General features: G+C 35.2%; 1 protein-coding gene across 6 annotated transcripts in view; it reads right to left on the bottom strand.

Annotated features, from left to right (window-relative positions):
* Positions 1-19,292, bottom strand: part of Atp11c (ATPase phospholipid transporting 11C) — a 188,158-nt gene that overhangs the window by 66,148 nt on the left and 102,718 nt on the right. For all 6 annotated transcript variants that reach the window (XM_050159636.1, XM_050159639.1, XM_050159640.1 and 3 more), the window contains exons 5-12: positions 18,523-18,630; positions 12,973-13,101; positions 9,927-10,030; positions 7,513-7,563; positions 6,179-6,243; positions 5,809-5,890; positions 4,566-4,716; positions 3,724-3,921 (exon numbers count right to left, since the gene is read on the bottom strand). In XM_050159636.1, the coding sequence (XP_050015593.1) occupies positions 3,724-3,921; positions 4,566-4,716; positions 5,809-5,890; positions 6,179-6,243; positions 7,513-7,563; positions 9,927-10,030; positions 12,973-13,101; positions 18,523-18,630 (888 nt within the window). The remainder of the gene's footprint in view (positions 1-3,723; positions 3,922-4,565; positions 4,717-5,808; positions 5,891-6,178; positions 6,244-7,512; positions 7,564-9,926; positions 10,031-12,972; positions 13,102-18,522; positions 18,631-19,292) is intronic.

Raw genomic sequence — 19,292 nt, 5'->3', positions numbered from 1 at the left:
TTTAATGTATTGTACCTATGTAGCTCATTTAAAAATGGAATGTGAAGTTCTAGTCCTTGAAAGCTATTATTGCAAAATGTTTAGGATAATTAAAAAATGCAGATTAGTATTTAGTCATCTATAAGAATCAAATTCATAGTATATTAAGTATGTTTTCAAGGTTAAACAGATCTATTTTACATAGATACATGGTCTTCAAATAATTCAGAGATTTATACAACATAATATTTAAAATGTTTTAATAATAAAAGGCTTCTCATGATAGTGAGTTATGTCTGCTTCTGGTTGCACCAATGAATTTAGAGAACATGATGAAAATTGAAGAACCTCTATATGAAGCTTACTTTCAATGTGGCAAAGCTAGCCTCTGGGCAAAAAAAACCTGCTCTTGCCCCAAATGCTGACAGTATGCTGTCCAAATTGGACAAGCAGAATATAAAAAAAGACGATTGCCGAACTTTACCAAGATAAGGTAGAAAACTCCTTCAGAATTTCTGCTTCAGGGTTCCCTGCCCTGTGGGAAGTCCAAGGACCACCCACCTCCATCCAGGTCTAGTAATGTGAGCATCCAAACTGCTTAGGCTCCCACAAAGCCAATACGTGCAGTAGGATCAAAAACCCATTGCTATTGTTCTTGAGTTCTTGGTAGTCCTCTTTGGGCTGACGAGGGAGGGGGACTTGATTAGGGGAGGGGGAGGGAAATGGGAGGCGGCGGTGGGGAAGAGACAGAAATCTTTAATAAATAAATAAAGAAAAAGAAAAAGAAAAAAAAAAGAATTTCTGCTTCACAGAAAAGTCTGTCAGATATTCTAGTCCTGTAGGCAGAAGATGCATGCTCCAATGTTTCAGAGGAACCTTGGGCGAATGTAGAGGTAGTCAGTTTTCTCTGTCATTTTTATAGTTTTAGAAGCTGCTTGCTCTTGTACTTTCTGAGTCTCAGGTCTCTGATGGGGTTGAAAACTAGATATTTACAGTTTTACCATTTTTCATTTTCTTATTATTTATTCTTTGTGTTTCATATCATACATCTCCATTCCATTCATTGCCCCATCCCTTCATATCTACCTTCTGTCCTTGCTACCTCACCCCAAAATAAAATAAAATTTAAGAGAAAAAGAGAGAGAAGGAAAAGAAATCACTCTTGTCATGAAAGCTGTAGTGTGACACAGTGAGTCATGCAATAAACCCTTTTATCCATATATCTTTACTTGCAGGTGTTCACTGCAAAGAGTTTGTTGATCTAGATCGAGGCCTTGGTGTCTGCCACACTATTGATGCTGGGCCCTGACTGGAATTCCTCTTGGTTATCCTGTTGTTGCCTTGTGCTGTGGAAATCCTGCAGCTCTGGGTCTGAAGGACTGGTCTCTTTACGTGGCCCACCAGACAGGGAAGACGTTAGGGTGGGCCAACACATAACCCTGGTTCTGGGCTTAGGTAGTTGCCCACCAGCTCTCCCTTGTTCTCACCACCAGGGTGAGCTTTCCTGTACTGCCTGGTGCATTCACCCCTTACAGTGATGAGCAAGAGGGAGGGCCAGTTTGCCCATTTTCATGTTCTCAGGGTTGGATTTCCCACAACTACACCTTCAGGTTCAACTTTAATGTGCTGCCCAGGTGTGGTATAGGGGCCACTCTCCTGAGTGCTGCAGCTGATGAGGTGATGTGGGATTACCTTCTGTGTACACACACACACACACACACACACACACACACACACACACACACACACACGGAGAAATAAGGCAGAGTCAGAGAGTTCCCATGTAGTTGCTGAAGGAGAACAATGACAGAACTTTAATCAGTTGGTAAGCCACAGCATTGTGGCAATATACAGATCAATAAAAATGGGTCAATTTAAGATATAAAAGCTAACTAATAATATGCCTGAGCTGGTGACTAAACAGTGTTGTAAAAATATAGTTATTTGGGTCCGGGCAACAGGGAAGCAAAAGCATAGTTTCTGTCAACAATGAGGGACAGGGCTACCTCTCCTGCTCTTATGGCCCCGGGGCCAGCTCTCCTACCTGCCTTAGGCATTAATGGGGAAAGGCATTTCTCCTCCATCCATGCCAACAAATGACAGATGTGTAATAAGGACAACTCTCCCTTGCTCACACCTCCACCAATGGGATTGTTACTACTGTACTGCCCATGCAAGGTGCAGTATCTGTTCTCCCAAGGGTTGCAGCTATTTTACCATTTTCTTTGCTACCAAATTAAAAAAAGTCACAAAAGAGAGGTAAAGCTTATAAAGGTTATTTATCTAAGAAGATGTTTTAAGGTCTAAAAGGATATTTTTAGATTGATAATACAAGCTTTAATAGAAAGTAGTTTAGGCATAAAACTTTGGAGTCATCAAAACAGGATAGATAATACAGTACTTTCTCCGAATTTGCCAAATACAGATGGACTAGACATTGTGAATGTAATTCTTACCTGATAATTGTTCTTACTGTATATAGTTTTTGTGTTAGAATTAAAATCTTTCCTTTTTATTTAGACAAAAAGGGAAAAACAATGTGGGATAATCTTTTTTCTGCACTGTGAAGAGTATCTCTGCCAAGGCACCTTCTGATTGGTTTAGTAAAGAGCTGAATGCCAATAGCTAAATAGGAGAAGATAAGCAGGACTTCCAGAGGGAGAGAAAGGAACTTGGGAGAAAAAATCTGAGGGGGGATTCACCAACCAGACATAGAAAAAGTGGGACATACTATACTGAGGAGAAGTAACAAACCACATGGCAGAGCATAGATTAATATAAACAAGTTAAGTTTTAAGAGCTTGTTGGGAACAAGCCTAAGCTAAGGCCAAGCTTTCACAATTTCTAAAAAGTCTCTGTGCCATTGTTTTGGAACTGGTGGTACAAAAGAAAGTCAACTATACCTGCCAAAGAATGCTGCTAATGGAGTCTAATTAGCCCAAGAGAAAGAAGTGTGTTACGGTCAACAAAGTTAAAAGAAATTGTAAATCTTCTTGAAAAAGGCTTTGACATCAGACATGGAAATGCAAAAGTTGGAATTTGCATAGCTGATTCTTGGTCCCACTTTGGTCCAACGTTTCCTCACTATGTTCCCTTCCCTCCCTTTTGGAATAGTAAGGTATATCCTGTGTCACTGTATAATGAAAGTATGTTTTTCATTTTTATTTTACAGGGGATTACAGTTAAGAGATAACCTCAGAAGAGATTTTGAACTTTGGATTTTAAATATTGTTGAGACTGATAGACTACGGAGACTTCTGAAGTTATACTAAATGCCTTTTGCATTACTATATGGCTACAAACCTATGGGGGTCAGGGAGTAGAAAGTAGTGGTTTGAATAAAACTGGCCCCCATAGGTCCATAGGTAATAATAGTACTATTTTAGGAGGTGAGACCTTGTTGGAATTGGTGTTGCCTTGTTGGAGGAAGGGGATTCTATTTAAAGTCTCATATGCTCAAGCTAGGCCTAGTGCAGCATTCACTTCTGCTGCTTGATGATCAAGATGCAGAACTCTTAGCTCCTTCTCCAGTACCAAGTCCATGCTTTCCACCAAGAAGATAATGGACTTAATCTCTGAAACTGTACGATAGTCCCAATTAAATGTTTTCCTGTGGAAGAACTGCAGTGGTTATAGTGTCTCTTTATAGCAATAGAAATCCTAAGTCATTTACATATATTGGTATCCAGACTAGAAAAGATTTTTACTGTATTAGTTTAATTTAAGTAAAAACTGTGTTCTCACCTGACCAAGTTCTTCATTAAGGTCTGATGTGTTAACTAAGGCTCCTTCATTAATTTCTTCATCAAAAAAGTCTTTATCCCATGAAATAAAAAATGAGCCTAAAAATTTCTGCATTTCTACTGTGACATACATGGAGACAGGAATAATAAAGTTGAAGAGTACCATGAATGATAAAAAGTCGGTGAACATTTTCAAAACCTAAAATAAGAGATAGTGCATGTTAATTCGATTCATGGCCTCTTCAGATAAATACAAATTTGTTTTCTTTCCATTCCAATTCTTAGCACACTATTAACATAAAAAATTTCCTAATGACACTATATCATTATAGTCAAAATTATTAGTATTAAGAACATTTTAAACTGGGTGGTGGTGGAACACAACTTTAATCTCAGCACTCAGAAGGCAGAGGTGGACAGATCTCTGTGAGTTTGAAGATAGCCTGGTTCACAAAGCAAGTTCTAGGATAGCCAGGACTGTTACACAGAGAAACCATGTCTAAAAAAAGCAAACAACAACAACAAGGAACATTTTAGAACACTCTGAATTTTATCTACATTTTCGATGTATATACTTTCCAATTTAATACTTATTCACCTCCTTAAGTCCTATGTTCCTCCCATCCATAAATAAGAATACTCGAAGTTTATATGTAGATATTGCACAAGTTCGTATTGAATTAAAATGCTAGAAAGCTCATTATTTTTTCTAGTCCCTTAAAAGGTTAGAAACAAGCATAGACATATATAAAGGAACAAAATTAAATCTAAATCAAAAGGTAACATTTTTCTGAGCAGTATTTCAGTAAAGGATAGCCTAGTCCCTCATAGCAAGTTAATTACCTTAAAAGTTTCCCGTTCCTTTTGAGTCTTTTGATTATACCAAGGTTCATCATTGTAGGGAGTACTTTGCCACACATACTTTAGAGTTGTGCATACTGCAGCTTTGGTCAGTAAGATGAATAAATAAACAATCAAGAAGGCATTAATAGATCTGAAAAGTAAGATATTATGTCTCATTACTTAAGACATAAGCAAAATAAAAATTTAAATTATTTTGATTTAGTTTAGTATTAACTAAAGATTCTCCTGTGTACATTATAATAATCATATCCCAAATTTTACATAAGAATCTTAATTATCACAGCCAAAGAATAACTGTTAAATGGCAAAATGGAAAATCTAGCCCTGAACTGTTTATTGATCACTAATGTTCCCCATGGAACAATGTCTGGCTTTTCAAGCACACATTTTAAAATAAGTGGAAACATACATATCCATATGTATTATACCTACTTAACTTCTATGGAAAGTGTAGTTGGTATCTTCTCCCCAAAAGACTAAATATTTCAAACTAAAGGTAGAATAGTAAATGTGAACCTTTAGCTCAGCATATATTCTCTTAGCATTATTTCAAAATAAAGTTCTGGATAAGGCACAATGAGTCATATGCATGCCTATAAAGAAAGACGTGTGTCTGTCCTGGTAGTACCTAAAATCCCAGTAGTTGGGAGGAGGAAGCAAGAGGATTACAAAATCAAGATCATCCTCAAGCTCATGTAGCTAATTTAAAACCATCTTGGGCTGCATGAGACTGTAATACACATACATATAAATAACCACATAAAATTTAAATTAAACTTAAAAAGCCCTGGTAGTGGCACCTGTCTTAATGATCTACCAGATACTACTCCAATGTCTACTAGAACAATATTGTAGAATCAACTTGCACATACCAACAAAAGGACCCCAAATTCAGTAACAAAAGGAAATGAATTTACAGTTAAGGTAAATGGTGACATTTAAACCTATGCAAGCTTAGTTAATTTATTTATTATCTTAGAGACTGTTTCTTCACTTGTATTGTTGAAAGAGTCTAACATAAATTATTTCATAGGATTATTTAGAGGACTGAATCAAATGAAGACATAAATCAGTGAGGACTGCTTCAGGAACAAAAACAAGTGCTTAAAATGGTAGCTGCTATTATTGTGGATGATGACTTTCTGTATTGTTATTTGGAGTTACTGAAGAAATAACTATTTCAATCAAGAATGCCTAAACAAAATTTGTGGTACATACTAACTTTTCAACAGCAGAACGTTTCTGAGATTTCCCTTGGTAGTTCAAAGCCATTTTGGTTTCCATCCCAGTGTAAACAGCAACTCCTAAAGAATAACAGAATATAAAATAACCTGGTTGTTTGGTTCTGTGAATTCTTCACAGTTTATAAGGGTAAGAATTCTAAGTATTTCATACTCATTGGCTGATCTATCACTTATATTAAAATTTAAATTATATAAAGTATCATACTCATTAATTTATCTTGTAAATTATCAACACATAAATATACACTGAGAATGAAAGGCAGGTATCTGCCATGTTGACTTTTAAACATGCGCTATTCACAAGCTTTATGAAACACATTTTAACAACATATTTTCAAAGTTGTTCACCATATATCTTCTTGGTATTTTTAAGTGTAGCTCCTTTCAGCAAAAGATTTTCAGGTCCCAAAGATCTAAGTGAAAAACAAGCACAGTTTATTGAAACAATGTACAATGTCATCATTACTGGGGACAGATGCCCTGACACACATCTATTCTCCAAGGGGTTTAGAATGTATCTATCTCTACCATAAGCTTACTCCCTAGGATGAACAGAATGATCCCTCCATCTGAAGTGACTTGAGGATACAGCCAGATGGGAGCATAGTACCATGGTAGCCAGTAACACACAGAGGTAAAGAAAGATCAAAAGATTATGACTTATAGAGAGCAAGACAAGAGCTATAAGAAGTAAGAAAAAGAGGGTCACAGATAAAAGTCTGGGAAGGCAAATGCCAAGCTGCAAAAACACAATGGCATCTTTGTAGAGAATGAACCTGACTTCTGGGAGATCAAGGCAAAGTGGAAAAGATGAGACAATTAACTATGTAATAAGAGAGAAAAGAAAGCATCCTGTTTGTTTGAATGCCTTATAAATGATTAACTTTACATTTTATTTAGGTCCAAGTAATTCCAGCATTTTCCTCACTGCCTAGACTTTCAATTACTCTCCCATAAACTATTTTCCAGCTTTATGTTCAAGCTTGTCAGCCACCATACAACCAAGGAAAACATATGTGATTATCTAGAACAGGTTTGGAAAAGCAGTCAACAGGTACAGAGCGCTGCTATTTTATGTATTTTATTTTTTCTTTTATTTCTTTTTTCTTTTTCAAGACAGGATTTCTCTGTATATCTCTGGCAGTCCTGGAACTCTCTCTGTAGACCAGGCTGGCCTTGAACTCACAGGGATCTGCCTGCCTCTGTCTCCCTGAGTTCTGGCATTAAAGGTGTATGCCATCACCGCCCAGCTTCTTCTTTTTTTTTTTAAGCTAAAACTTTTCTGTATATAATTATTATGCTTATGTTGGTGCACATGCACAGAGTATGTATGTGTGGTCAGAGGATACCTTTATGGAGTCATTTCTCTCCTTCTATGTTTAAAGTAGTTTCTGGGAATTGGTCTCAGGTAGCTAGGTTTTCGTGGCAAGTGTCTCTACTGATTGAACATTTGGCTGTTCCCATGGAGCTCTGTTCTTTTAGAAAGTCTATAAATTATTTCAATAATAATCTTCTACCCAACACAAAGAGACCTGATCACCATTGCCCAACTAATCACAAGGTTACTTAGCTCTCTTCCTTTCACTTTATTTAAGGAAAGGCATTTGACTATTTTATTGGGTTTAAAAGAAAAATATTCCTCCTCCCAATAGGATAGTTTTTAAAAGAAATAACCAACTAACCTGGCAACAGCCTCAATACTATTACTATAGATACTGATTCGCCCAACAAACCTGTTAAAAACAAAAACAAAACATAATAGCAAGTGTGAAAATCTAAATACCAGCAATTAGAAATTCATCAGATTATAAATAATAAAAATATAAGACTGAATTTAAAATTCTATTAAGCATCTGGAAAAAAGTTACATTGAACTTATAAACTATATAACATTTAAATCGAATCTTTAAAATAATAAGTATAAACAAGTATTTTAAATTAATAGAATTCTACTTGGTATTATACATATACACAACACATCATATGATACCTTTCTATAAACACTGTGGCTTTTATTTTAGATTCATGTGATTAGTAATGGTTTCTGATACTATATACAATTTTTGAAATGATTAGTTCAATGGTTTTTATACATGAGCTGCTTATGAATCACAGGGGGTAGAAAGAATCTTACTTAAACCTCAGAATTCTGGGTCCCATCCTTAAACTTCTTTGTCATACTCTCAGGTGACACTGGTATTAGTCACAGGTTCAATTTTTGACAACTACACACAAGGAATACTTGATTATGTAAACTTGAAAATGTTTGTATTTGGCAATTGACCTGATCCAAACACTTAACCTATAATTCTGCAAAAAAAGGATAGAACAGCCTAACCCCTCCTTAGTGAGACTTTTATACTTACTTTGTAATTTGCAGTATGGTGTTTTCTTCATAGAAAAGTAATATACAGTTCAAATAATTTTAAAACATTTTGATTTTCAAATATTTTATTCATTCTTTGAGAATTTCTATATCATAAATGTATTTTATTTTGATAATATTCAGCCCTGTAACTTCTTACAGATTCATATCCACATCCTTACCAATCAAAATTTATGCTGCATTTTAAAAACATGTTTATTTTTCATTGTATGAACATGTGTATCTCTGTGTTTGTTCAGCTAACCAAAGAAGTCAGAGGTATCAGATCCCCCAGAGCTATAGGTGGTTATGACAAGTCCAATGTGTGTGTTATACGTTCTGTTAATCACTGAGTAATCTCTGTAGTGCCTCAATTTAAATGCTTTTATATACAAAATAGGAAGATCTATCCATTCATTCTATGTTAATTGTGAAAGTACTGTACTAGAAAAATGCTGAAACAGAATAAACTAAAAGGGCAGATTCCTTGCCCTAAGAAAGATCATTGAATTTGATAAATATAGTACGCATGATTTCTATCAGAGTGGTAGAAATACTTGGTATTTTAAAGTCATATTGAAGGGATTCAGCTTAGGTAAATTAGAATAACCTTGTCTATCCTAAATTATCCTTCATATTTAAGGCAACTTTAAAATCTGGGAATTTCCCTTATAAATATGAATATGTATATGTGTGTGTGAAACGTATACATATATTATCAGGTAGAATAGGTCACTCCCTTTTCTGGAACTTCATGGAATTTGTGTACATCTTTATTACTGTACTATAAGCTTAACTTTATTGATTGATATCCTTTATTCATTAGTTACTTGAAGGTGGAGAAAGTTTTTTTTGTTTTTGTTTTTGCTTGTGGCTGTAGTTCTTAGTATCAAAACATACAAAAGAGAAAGAAAAAACAAGGAATAAACTGTGGGGGAGGGGATCAACATTCTCATAGTAGGATATATTTCTTTACTATTCCTAACCCTAACTAGAGTAAACCAAATCCATTCATTTGGTCCTCTATTTGACCAACAACATGAATTAACATGATGGCTTGCCCATATAGTGGATGTTATCTGCAACGGTGGTATAGAATGGAATGAATTAAAAACTATTACCAAACCCTCAGCAGTACCACACCCTAATTAAACTAACCAGTCCTAGACACTAAGGCCAATTTTTGACAACCCCCAATGAATGTTAATCAAGAAAACCTGCATCCATGAGCCAGAAGAAAACATAACAGTTTACAGATCCATGAATTTAATAGCCTGTGAGCATCAAACAGCCTATTTGCAATCTTTAGTTCATCATCATCATTAACAAGAAATGATAGTGTGCCTACTAACTGCAGTGTCCCATATCCTCTTTCTTGTTTCACACTAGATAAGATGCAAAAGGTTTATTTTTGTTTTAATTGACTCCTGGAACTCCATTAGTCTAATAGATGAGGCTTCTTAAAAAAAAAAAAAAAAACCTGATAGCCATGTTTACAAGTAACAAAAAGAAAAGGAAAAGAAAGTAGGATGTCTGGGCCCGTAATGAATTACCTTAGGCTGGTAGTGAGCAATGCTCATTTGATTAATTTCCTTTCCAAGAGGAAGAACAGCTCATAAAAATATACACAAGAGTAGACTGGTAAATAAGTAATGGGTATTTTTTTGCTTTACTGGTGACAAAAAAGAAGCAGAGTCAAAGGACAGCAATAAAGTAAAACAAGATGCTTACTTGTAGAGGTCAGGTTGAGGCTGTTCACATTCAATTGCTGCTCGGAGGTTATCAATGGATTCGGCTGTACACAGTTCAATGGTATCTCGTACTGCATAATGTGTCTATATGAAAGCACAAGATAATCAAATATAAAGTATTTCTTTTTTGTAACTTTATAGCCAACTTATTTCAGAAACAGCACATTTTAGAGTAAGAGGGTTAAGCAGAATATTACAAATGTTGATGGACATTCTACACCAAATGAATTACAGGACACTACTCTTAAAATACATTACAAATACACAGGTAACCTGCTCCAAAAGGATTTCAAAGGTAAAAGAAAAACAAAAACTTTCCTTGACACTGACACTGGAGAATATTACATTTGTAGCATGCATATAATTAACTGAAATCCCCAAGAAGGTTTTAATATATTTTTTCTCTTATATATAAAAGCAAGATTTGAAAAAAATTAATGGTTCCATTACATAAACAGTTTATAAAGATTCTGAAACTGTTCAATATGGGTATATTTTATATAGTAACAGAAAGCTAATGTCTTATATTCAATGATTAAGATATTCTACATATATGTACTATACTCTTAATTCATCCAAAATGCAAGACAAGATCCAATGAACCTATTTATAAACTGTCAACAAGGGCTAATGCAGATTCAAGTATTACAACACTTATGCACAAGGGAAAGCTGTTAACATAGTCTTTAGGAATATTAGAGAACTTCTTGCTTTACATTTAAAACTACTGCCTGACTTTAAAATTTTTGATTTATTGCTACTTAATGAATAAAAGAAAACCGAAAATTTTCTTCCTCTAAACAATATTCTCAATATTAGAGAATCTTTACACAGATTTCTCTATCTTAATAATCCCTAAAATATAACTCAGTTTTTGAACAGCTAAGACACCAGTAATTTAGTATCATTTGCTTGAACACAAAATCAGTAAATAGTAACAAGTAAAGCTTTTATTTCACATTCTGATTCTACTCCTTAATTCTACAGGGAAAAAACAAATAGGAGACCTTCCCAAACATATACCAAGTGGTGAGCTCATTAGTATTACTACTTTTTTTCTTTTAAACAGGATCTCTCCATACAGAATCCCCTATGTAGATCAGGCTGGCCTCAAACTCACAGAGATTTATCTTTTCCTGCCTCTCAAGTACTGAGATTAAAAGCTACGCCAAACCAGAATTACTCCTTTGTAACGAGCTGTTGAGGGCCATGACACAAATACAGCAGATGGCAATTGATAATTCAGATGTCAACCCACCAGATGAATTATTCTCTGATGGAGAGAACCCTGTTCAAGCAAGACTTATGGGACCACTGACTCTGGAAACTGGCTGTTTCTGTCTGTAAATTCACATGTGCAAAACCAGCTGGGGAATCCCCATTACCATGCATTTTCATGTAATTTGTTCATGTGATCTCATGATTACATTTCAATCTTATGGGCACATCTATCTGTGGATGATCAGGAAGATGACTTCCCATTAAGCTGTGTAATTTTATTGAACATAAATATACTAAGATATGCTTCATTACTAGATCTATTGTCCCACAAGGACTGTTAAGACACTTAGAAGCCTATTTTGTTTCTTTACCCAGACTAACATAAGAAACAACAGTTTCTCCACAGTCTAAGACAAGCTACATATATTTAGCTGGTTTAAAACCTCTTGCTAAGTCTGGTTGATTAAAACCTACTCCCTGCACAAATCCTTCAGCAGCTTCTCTCACCAGGCACTATGCCCCCAGTCTCAGGTCATAACATGTACACCAGGAACCTTGAAGCCGGAGTTGTTATGGTTACTCACTAACTTCAATGTAGTTTGTATAACATTTTTATTGAAAAAAGTTTGTTGTTGAATGTGTACATATAAGACCGGTGAACAAAAAAGCTAGAGAGAATTGGACCGAGAGAATTAGAACTAGAGAATTGGAACTGGAGAGAACAAGAGCTGGAAATAAAAAGAGCATAACCCTCAGATTGTGTATGAGTCTTTTTTTTTTCTTCACATAGGAAATTTTCCTAAGTCCCTGCTGTTCTGAAGGTATTCTTTTCTGCAACTCTAGGTGCAATTCTGGGAGCTGGACTCCAAGGCTGCCATACTCCTTAAAGGCAGCACAGAAAAGATAAGTCTTTATGTCCCATGGAACACTGGATGGAAAAGGCCAAAAAGTACCAGCAAAGTAAATTATCTCCCATTCTGATTGAATTGACTATAACGTACTTAAAATTCCTACTGGATAACAATAAAATACAACATTTATTAAACTATATCCTAAGGTATGAATGCATGTAACCAAATTACTCCATATTAGAATAGTTATCACATGAATTGATTTATTTAATTTTATGTGTATGGATGTTTTGGCTACACATACATCTGTGTATCACGTATGTGCCTAGTGTCCAAGCAGGTCAGGGAGTTGGATCCCATGCAGCTGTAATCACAGCTGGTTGTGAGCTGGGAATTGAACCTACGTCTACTAGAAGAACAGTTTGTGCTCTTAACTGTAGCACTATTTCTCCAGACCCAGAATAAACCTTTTAAACAAAAATATGCAACTCTTAAAAAATTAAAAATAGATGAACTATAAAGTTACAAAATACTTGAAGTTATTTTTGTAGTTATGTAGTTTAGCTCACAAGTATTCTCATTTATAAAAGTCTAGGGTAGTAAAATAGCTCAGTAGTAGTTCTAGTGTGCAAGTGTGAGCCAAGAATTCAGTCCTAAGTACAACAAAAATACAAACAAAAAGCATAAATCAAATATTAATTGAATTGCATCAATGATTTTGATGGCTTTTGGTTAGGGCATGATCCCCCACCCTATCCCCCACAATGCAAACCTATTCTCCAAGGTGGGTGTTTACTTAGAAGCTCAAATATAATTACATAACTGCTGTCTTCAAATATAAAACTTACATGAATAGCAAAAGTGAGGTAAGGGATTTAGGAGTGTTAGGACACAGAACTATCTCAATAATCATTCTGAGAATAAAATGCTCAGGTCAGGTTTAATCTCCATTACCTTACAATTAGATTCACCATCAAGACTAGCTGTAGTGACATAACAGGTTCCATCAGTTGTGCAGGACGACAGAAGAATAAGATCACAGGGAAAGGTTTCATCTGCCTGTACTTCTACTACATCACCAACCTAAAACAGCAGAATAAATACTTTAAATTCTTAACAAAACATTCAGTATACCTCACAATAAAGCTAAAACTATTAAAGAGATATCTATAGATGAGATTTTGAAATTATCAGCATTCTACATCACATGCAAAGAAATTAAAGACTATTATTGAATATTCAAAATCCTCTTTAAGGAAATAAAGACTTAGAATGCTTTCAGAATATCTTAGCACTGTTGTATTATAAGTAATTCTGACATTCATGTGTTCTGTGTTCTCTGATATTCCTAAAACTGATATGTAATAAGACAATTTCTATGGCCATTTCAAGAGCGAAGAAAGAAAATCTAGAGGCTTCAAGTTAGGTACTTCATGACCAGAGGCATCTATATTTTCCCTTTGAACCAGCATATTTTGTCTGCAGTCATGATTGCTGGATTCCTTCTTTAGTGTTCAGAAACCTCAGGTAATTGAGAAGAGGATCAGTTTTCTTCATAATTGGCAGATGCAAGTCTTAAGATTAGCTTTCTAAAAATTTTCCATCAGAAGAACCAGTTAATTATAGCAATAACAATCTCTTATCAGCAAGTATCCTGTACCCAAGAAGAAGAAAAACTTGAGAGATGGAATCTTGGAACAATTCAATGATGCAGAGAATAAAATATAAAAAGTGAAGACTTGTAAACCTGAGTTCATGTCCCAACTTTGTCACTAAATAATACCACTTTGATAAATGGCTTAAATGATTCCAATAACTGCAGAAGACTGTTGTTTGAAATGATGAAACAAACAAAACATTAAATAATGTATGCATATTAACTATTTGACGGGTGTCAATACTGCTTATTAATTCAATGTGGCTACTTTATTCACAAATTGAGAATGCCAACATATATTTCTTGAGAAGGATATAAGAAAACCTTCAGATAACACTATCCAACAATTTTCATGGCACACTACTGAGAAAATGACCCTGTTTAAAAACTCAAAATCCACAAGACTATTACCACCAATCATAAATACACTACGAACAATCTACAAAACAAAAATTTTAAGTTCATCAGAGGGCTTTTTATACAGGAGAGGTAAAAAGAGGCAACTGATGATGACAGAAGGCAAAGTCACAGTTAAGAGAAGTCAAAGCCCATCATGTTGACCTGGGTACACTGACTGAGAATGCTCAACTAATACAGGAAATTCCTCTATTTTTAGAGATTAAGATGAGGACTTTAGGTCTATTTGAATTGAAAAATATATTTTCTTAATTAATATAAATTAGTATCCAAGAGCACCAGAATTGGCAATTATAATCAAATTAATTTTTAAATATTATTTTTAGATATTTTCTTCTGCAGTTACATAAATGCTCAAGTTGTAATATAACAATTGCCATACTTAAATATACAGAAAAAATACCATAATGGGCCAGGCCATACAGGCTAAGGAATTTAGGCTTCACCCTGAAGCTAAAGGAGAAGACAACTTTAGGGAAAGAGAATGCCTCTATCACCTCATAGTTCTGTTTCTATTTACTAAAATCATTTAAATAAAAAAAAATAAAAAAAAACATTTAAATAAATGTGGATCAGTGTTTTGCCTACATATGCCTGGTGAATTCAGAGACCAGAAGACCTTCAAAGTAGAGTTAAATATAATTGTAAGAAGCTATGTGGTGCTAGGTACTGATTCCAGGCCCTCTGCAAGAGAAGCAATTGTTCTTAACCTCTGAGCCATCTCTCCAGTCCCTATATCATTTTTACAGGGAGCTGGTAAGATGGCTTAGCAGGTAAAGACACTTACTACCAAGTGTGATGACCTCAATTGAATCCCCAGAACCCACATGGCAGGAGAGAACTGACTCCTACATTTTTTCCTTTGATCTCCTACATGGACACTGCAACATGCATATATACCACATACACAGAAATAACATACATAAAATAATTAATAATAATAAAATGGATTTCCTGTCCTGTTTCCTTCCAAAGGTCTTATCCTTTGCCTTGCATATTAAGTCCTCTGATAATATATATAATCCTATACAATAGATAGTTTATTTGTTTTGCCTGCACTGAAGGCTATGTGAAGCATGGTGTGCAGTGCCCACAAGTCACAGAACTGCATTAGATCCCTTGAGATTGGAGTTAGATGGTTGTGAGCCACCAGGTGAATGCTGGGGATCATACCACGATCCTCTGGAAGAACCATCTCTCCAGCCCCAGATGATCTGTTTTATAATATTGGGAATGTATGAGGAAAAATGAATATTCCTTTACATTGTGTAAGTATTTGTCAATATGACTGGTTTAATGAAGAAGCTAAATGGCCAGTAGTTAGGCAGAAGTTTCAGGGCAGAGAGAATGCTGGGGAGGAGAAGGGCAGAGTCATGAAGAGATACAGAAACAGCCGATGAACTTGTACTGAGAAAATGTACTGAGCTACGTGGAAGAGCGTAGATAAGAAATATGGGTTAATTTAAGTTATAAGAGCTAGTTAATAACAAAATGAGCTAACATATGAGCATTTAAAATTAATAAGTCCCTGTATGGATATTTGGGAACTGGCTGGTGGAACAGAAAAGTCTGCTTACATTCCTCTCCCCCCATTCCCTCCAAGACCCCCACATTAAACTCCTCATCTGTTTCCGTGCACAAAGGGGCAGGCCTCCCTTGGATATCAACAAAGCATGGCATATCAAGTTGATGTAGGAACAAGCTCTTCCCCTTGTATTAAGGCTTAGTAAGACAACCCAGTAAGAGGAAAAGGTTCCCAAAAGCCAGCCAAAGTGTTAGGGATAAGCTACACTCCCACTGCTAGGAGTCCCACAAGTAGATGAAACTATACAATTGTCACAGATATGTAGAGGGTCTAGGTTGTTTCCACGCAGACTCTAAAGCTGTCAGTCCAGTGTCTGTGAGCTCCTATGAACTCAGGTTAGTTGTCTCCACTGATTCCCTTGTAATGACATTGAGCCCACGCTCACATCTGGTTTGTACAATCCTTCCTCCCTCTCTTCATAGGATTCTCCGAGCTCAGCCCAGAGCTTGGTTGTGGATCTCTGCTTCTACTAGTTACCAAAACTCTCTGATGACAATTAGTGTAGCATCAGGCATTTCAGGATCAGGAAACCCTCTCTTATAGGAAGCAAGAAGCTCATTTACATCTAAGACAAAGGCAGGAAAGAGGCAGAAGAAAGAAAATGGAAGCAAGCTACTGCATGAGATGAAATAGGAAGCCCATTTATACCAAAGGACCTAACTACCATGAGAGACGGAACTGTAAGACTAGGAAACTACCATGATATATATATATGGTACAGAGTGCTTGGCCAATATTGAGATTGGTACTGGCGAGCCAATAAATTACTCTGTTCCTATGTGGAGCTTCACATTGAATAAGAAATAAGAAACAGTAGTATACTGCTTTGAGAGAAAAGCAAGAGAACAGAAAGAGGCATATACTGCTAGTCAGGCCATCTAGAATAAGGTAAAAGAAGATGATGGAAAAGTAACAGGAAAAACACTCTAGCACCCCAGGTCCAACACAAAACTCAGGATAACTGCAATCAATCTTTCAAAAGAATGTAAAGCACAGTAGTATATTAAAATAACAATAATTACAATAAAAGAAACAATGGCAATCCAACTCCTAACAAGACTGACCCAAATACCAAACACTAAAAATCTGATGGAAGCAGAGACAGGCCCATTTCAAAAAACATACACTATTAATATCCATATGAAAATATTACATCTTATGAAGTGAAAACTTATATCCACAGAAAAACCTATATTTGAATGTTTGTAGAAACTTTATTCACATTTGATAAAAATTGGAAGCAGTAAAATATCTACCTTCTCCAGAAGTAAACTGGTAAATACAGAAAAATTAATATTATTCAACACTACAAAGAAATGAGCTATTAAGCCATGATAAAACATGGAGGAAACTTAAATGTATACTAAGTTAAAGAAATTAATCTTTTTAAAAAATGGTCACATATGGTATGGTTTCTACAATATAATCCTCTGAAAAATGCAAAAACCTGTAGTAGTAATAGGACCAGTGACTGCAGAAATTAAGGGAAAATGAAGAATAATGAGGCAGAACATAGATTTTTAGAGACAGGGAAATTATCCTATATGATGTTACAATGTTAAATACATGCCATACATTTATCAAACCTCCCAGAATGGATAGCACTAAGCGTGAACACTACTGTAACTAAATTTTATGTGGTGAAGGAGGTTTACTGATGCTTACAATAGAAAAGGGTGGTGTGTGGCAGAACAAGGCTATATAGCTACACTTTGTTAGGTTTTGCTGTGAACACAAACCTGTTCTAAACAACAAAGTTTACTATTTTAAAAAAAAATCTACTGTCAATCAAAAAAGTTTGATATGATAAAATCTAAATGTCATCTGGCAGGGATCTGATTTGGTAGAAGCAGCAAACTATGACTAATTTGAATAAAATATAAATACCACCTTGCTCTGTAAATATAAGCAGTACATTCTCTGTGTAAAAACAGTTATGGAGTTCATTAAAATTGTCACAAGACTAGCAGACTCAACCGAGGCATATACTCAAAAGAACTGAAAACTAATACTCAAACAAAAACTTGTCCTTGAATGTTCATAGCAGCAACATCTATAGCCACCCACAGAAGAAACATTAGCTAGTAAATAAAGAAAATGTGGAATACATATAGAAGCATCAAAAGAAATGAAGTATAGATAAATGCTACAACACAAATGGATTTTAAAATATTCTGAAAGATGGAAAACACAAAGTTCATGTAATGGATTATAGATTATTTCATTCATGTAAAATATTAAAACCGCAAACTGTCTGAGAAAGGTTAGTGCTGACAGGGCTTAGGTAGAAGAAATAATGTGTAATGAGTATGGAATTTCCTTTTCTGGTGATCTAAATAGTGATGGTGGTTACACTGTGAATGTAAACAAATAATACTGATTCCTTTAGTTTCTTTTCTTACCCCGCCTTTTTTTATTGAGACACTGTTTCTCTGTGTAGACCTGGCTGTCCTGGAACTTGTTCTGTAGAGCAGATTGGCCTTGAACTCAAAGGTCTGCCTGCCTCTTGACTCCTGAGTGCTGGGATTAAAGGCAGGCACCTCTACTGCCCTGATCTGTATACTTCCAAGTGTGCATTTTTATCACACAAGACTGATTCCAATTATTCTGAGTGGGGCCAGGGTAAATTCAGAGGGTAAAAGTGCTTGCTGTGTAAGCCTGATGCCCTGATTCTGAACCACAAATTCATATCAGAAGGGACTCCAGAAACTTGTCCTCTGAACTCCACACATATTCCATGGCATATATGTATGTACACACATAAACATGCAAGCACATGTGCATGTGCGTACACATATGCGCCATTAAGAGTAGCTTTAAAAGGAGTGATGTAGTAAAACAGTACCTTGATTTTTTCACTTTCTTTTCTCACTCGTTTTGCATTTTCAATAATGTAAACAGTGCTTTTGTTAACTTCATTATCAGCTCTGTGTCTAAGCCAATCTTCATATCCCTATAAAGATAATAAAAATTATATTTATAACTTTATAATGTTAATTTCAACACAGAATGCCACAGACACAATGATGAACACATTATTAGAAAATTTGAAGCATACTTTAAACATACTTCTTAGGCATATATCTTTATTGTAGTATAAGGTTCCTTAATAAGATATATGTTAAAGGCAAAACAGGTATTAGAGTGTTAACATTCTTCATTGTGAAAATCTATTATTTGTTCCTGCAGTGCTCTAATGAATACCTATGTTTTCTTCAATATATGCCTGAAGAATTAAGGAACATTATAATTCTACTTTGCCAGGAAGACTTATTTGTTCATTTTATTTTGTGTGTGTTGGTATTTTTTCGTATATACCTATGCACCATGAGTGTACAGTACCTGGGGAGGCAAGAACAGGATGTCAGATCCCCTAAAATTGGAGTTATAGATTGTCATGTGTCACTATGTGGGTTCTGGGAATAGAACCTGAGTCCTCTGTAAGGGAAGCCAGAGCTCTTAAGTACTGAGTTGTCTCTCTAGCATATCTTTCTACTTTTAATTTGAAAAGATAATTGTTCTGACATTTTATTTTATGATAAAACTAATCACTTAGAAATGTAATTCTTCTCATGCAGAAAGTGGGAAAATTTGAAATTTGTTTTATCAGAGAAT

Source organism: Alexandromys fortis, unplaced genomic scaffold (assembly GCF_014885135.2).
Source record: "Alexandromys fortis isolate MF-2015 unplaced genomic scaffold, M_Fortis_MF-2015_v1.1 scaffold_95, whole genome shotgun sequence".
In the NCBI taxonomy this organism is placed as follows: domain Eukaryota; kingdom Metazoa; phylum Chordata; class Mammalia; order Rodentia; family Cricetidae; genus Alexandromys; species Alexandromys fortis.
The sequence above is the reverse complement of the archived record's forward strand: the minus strand, read 5'-3'. Positions and strand labels throughout refer to the sequence as shown.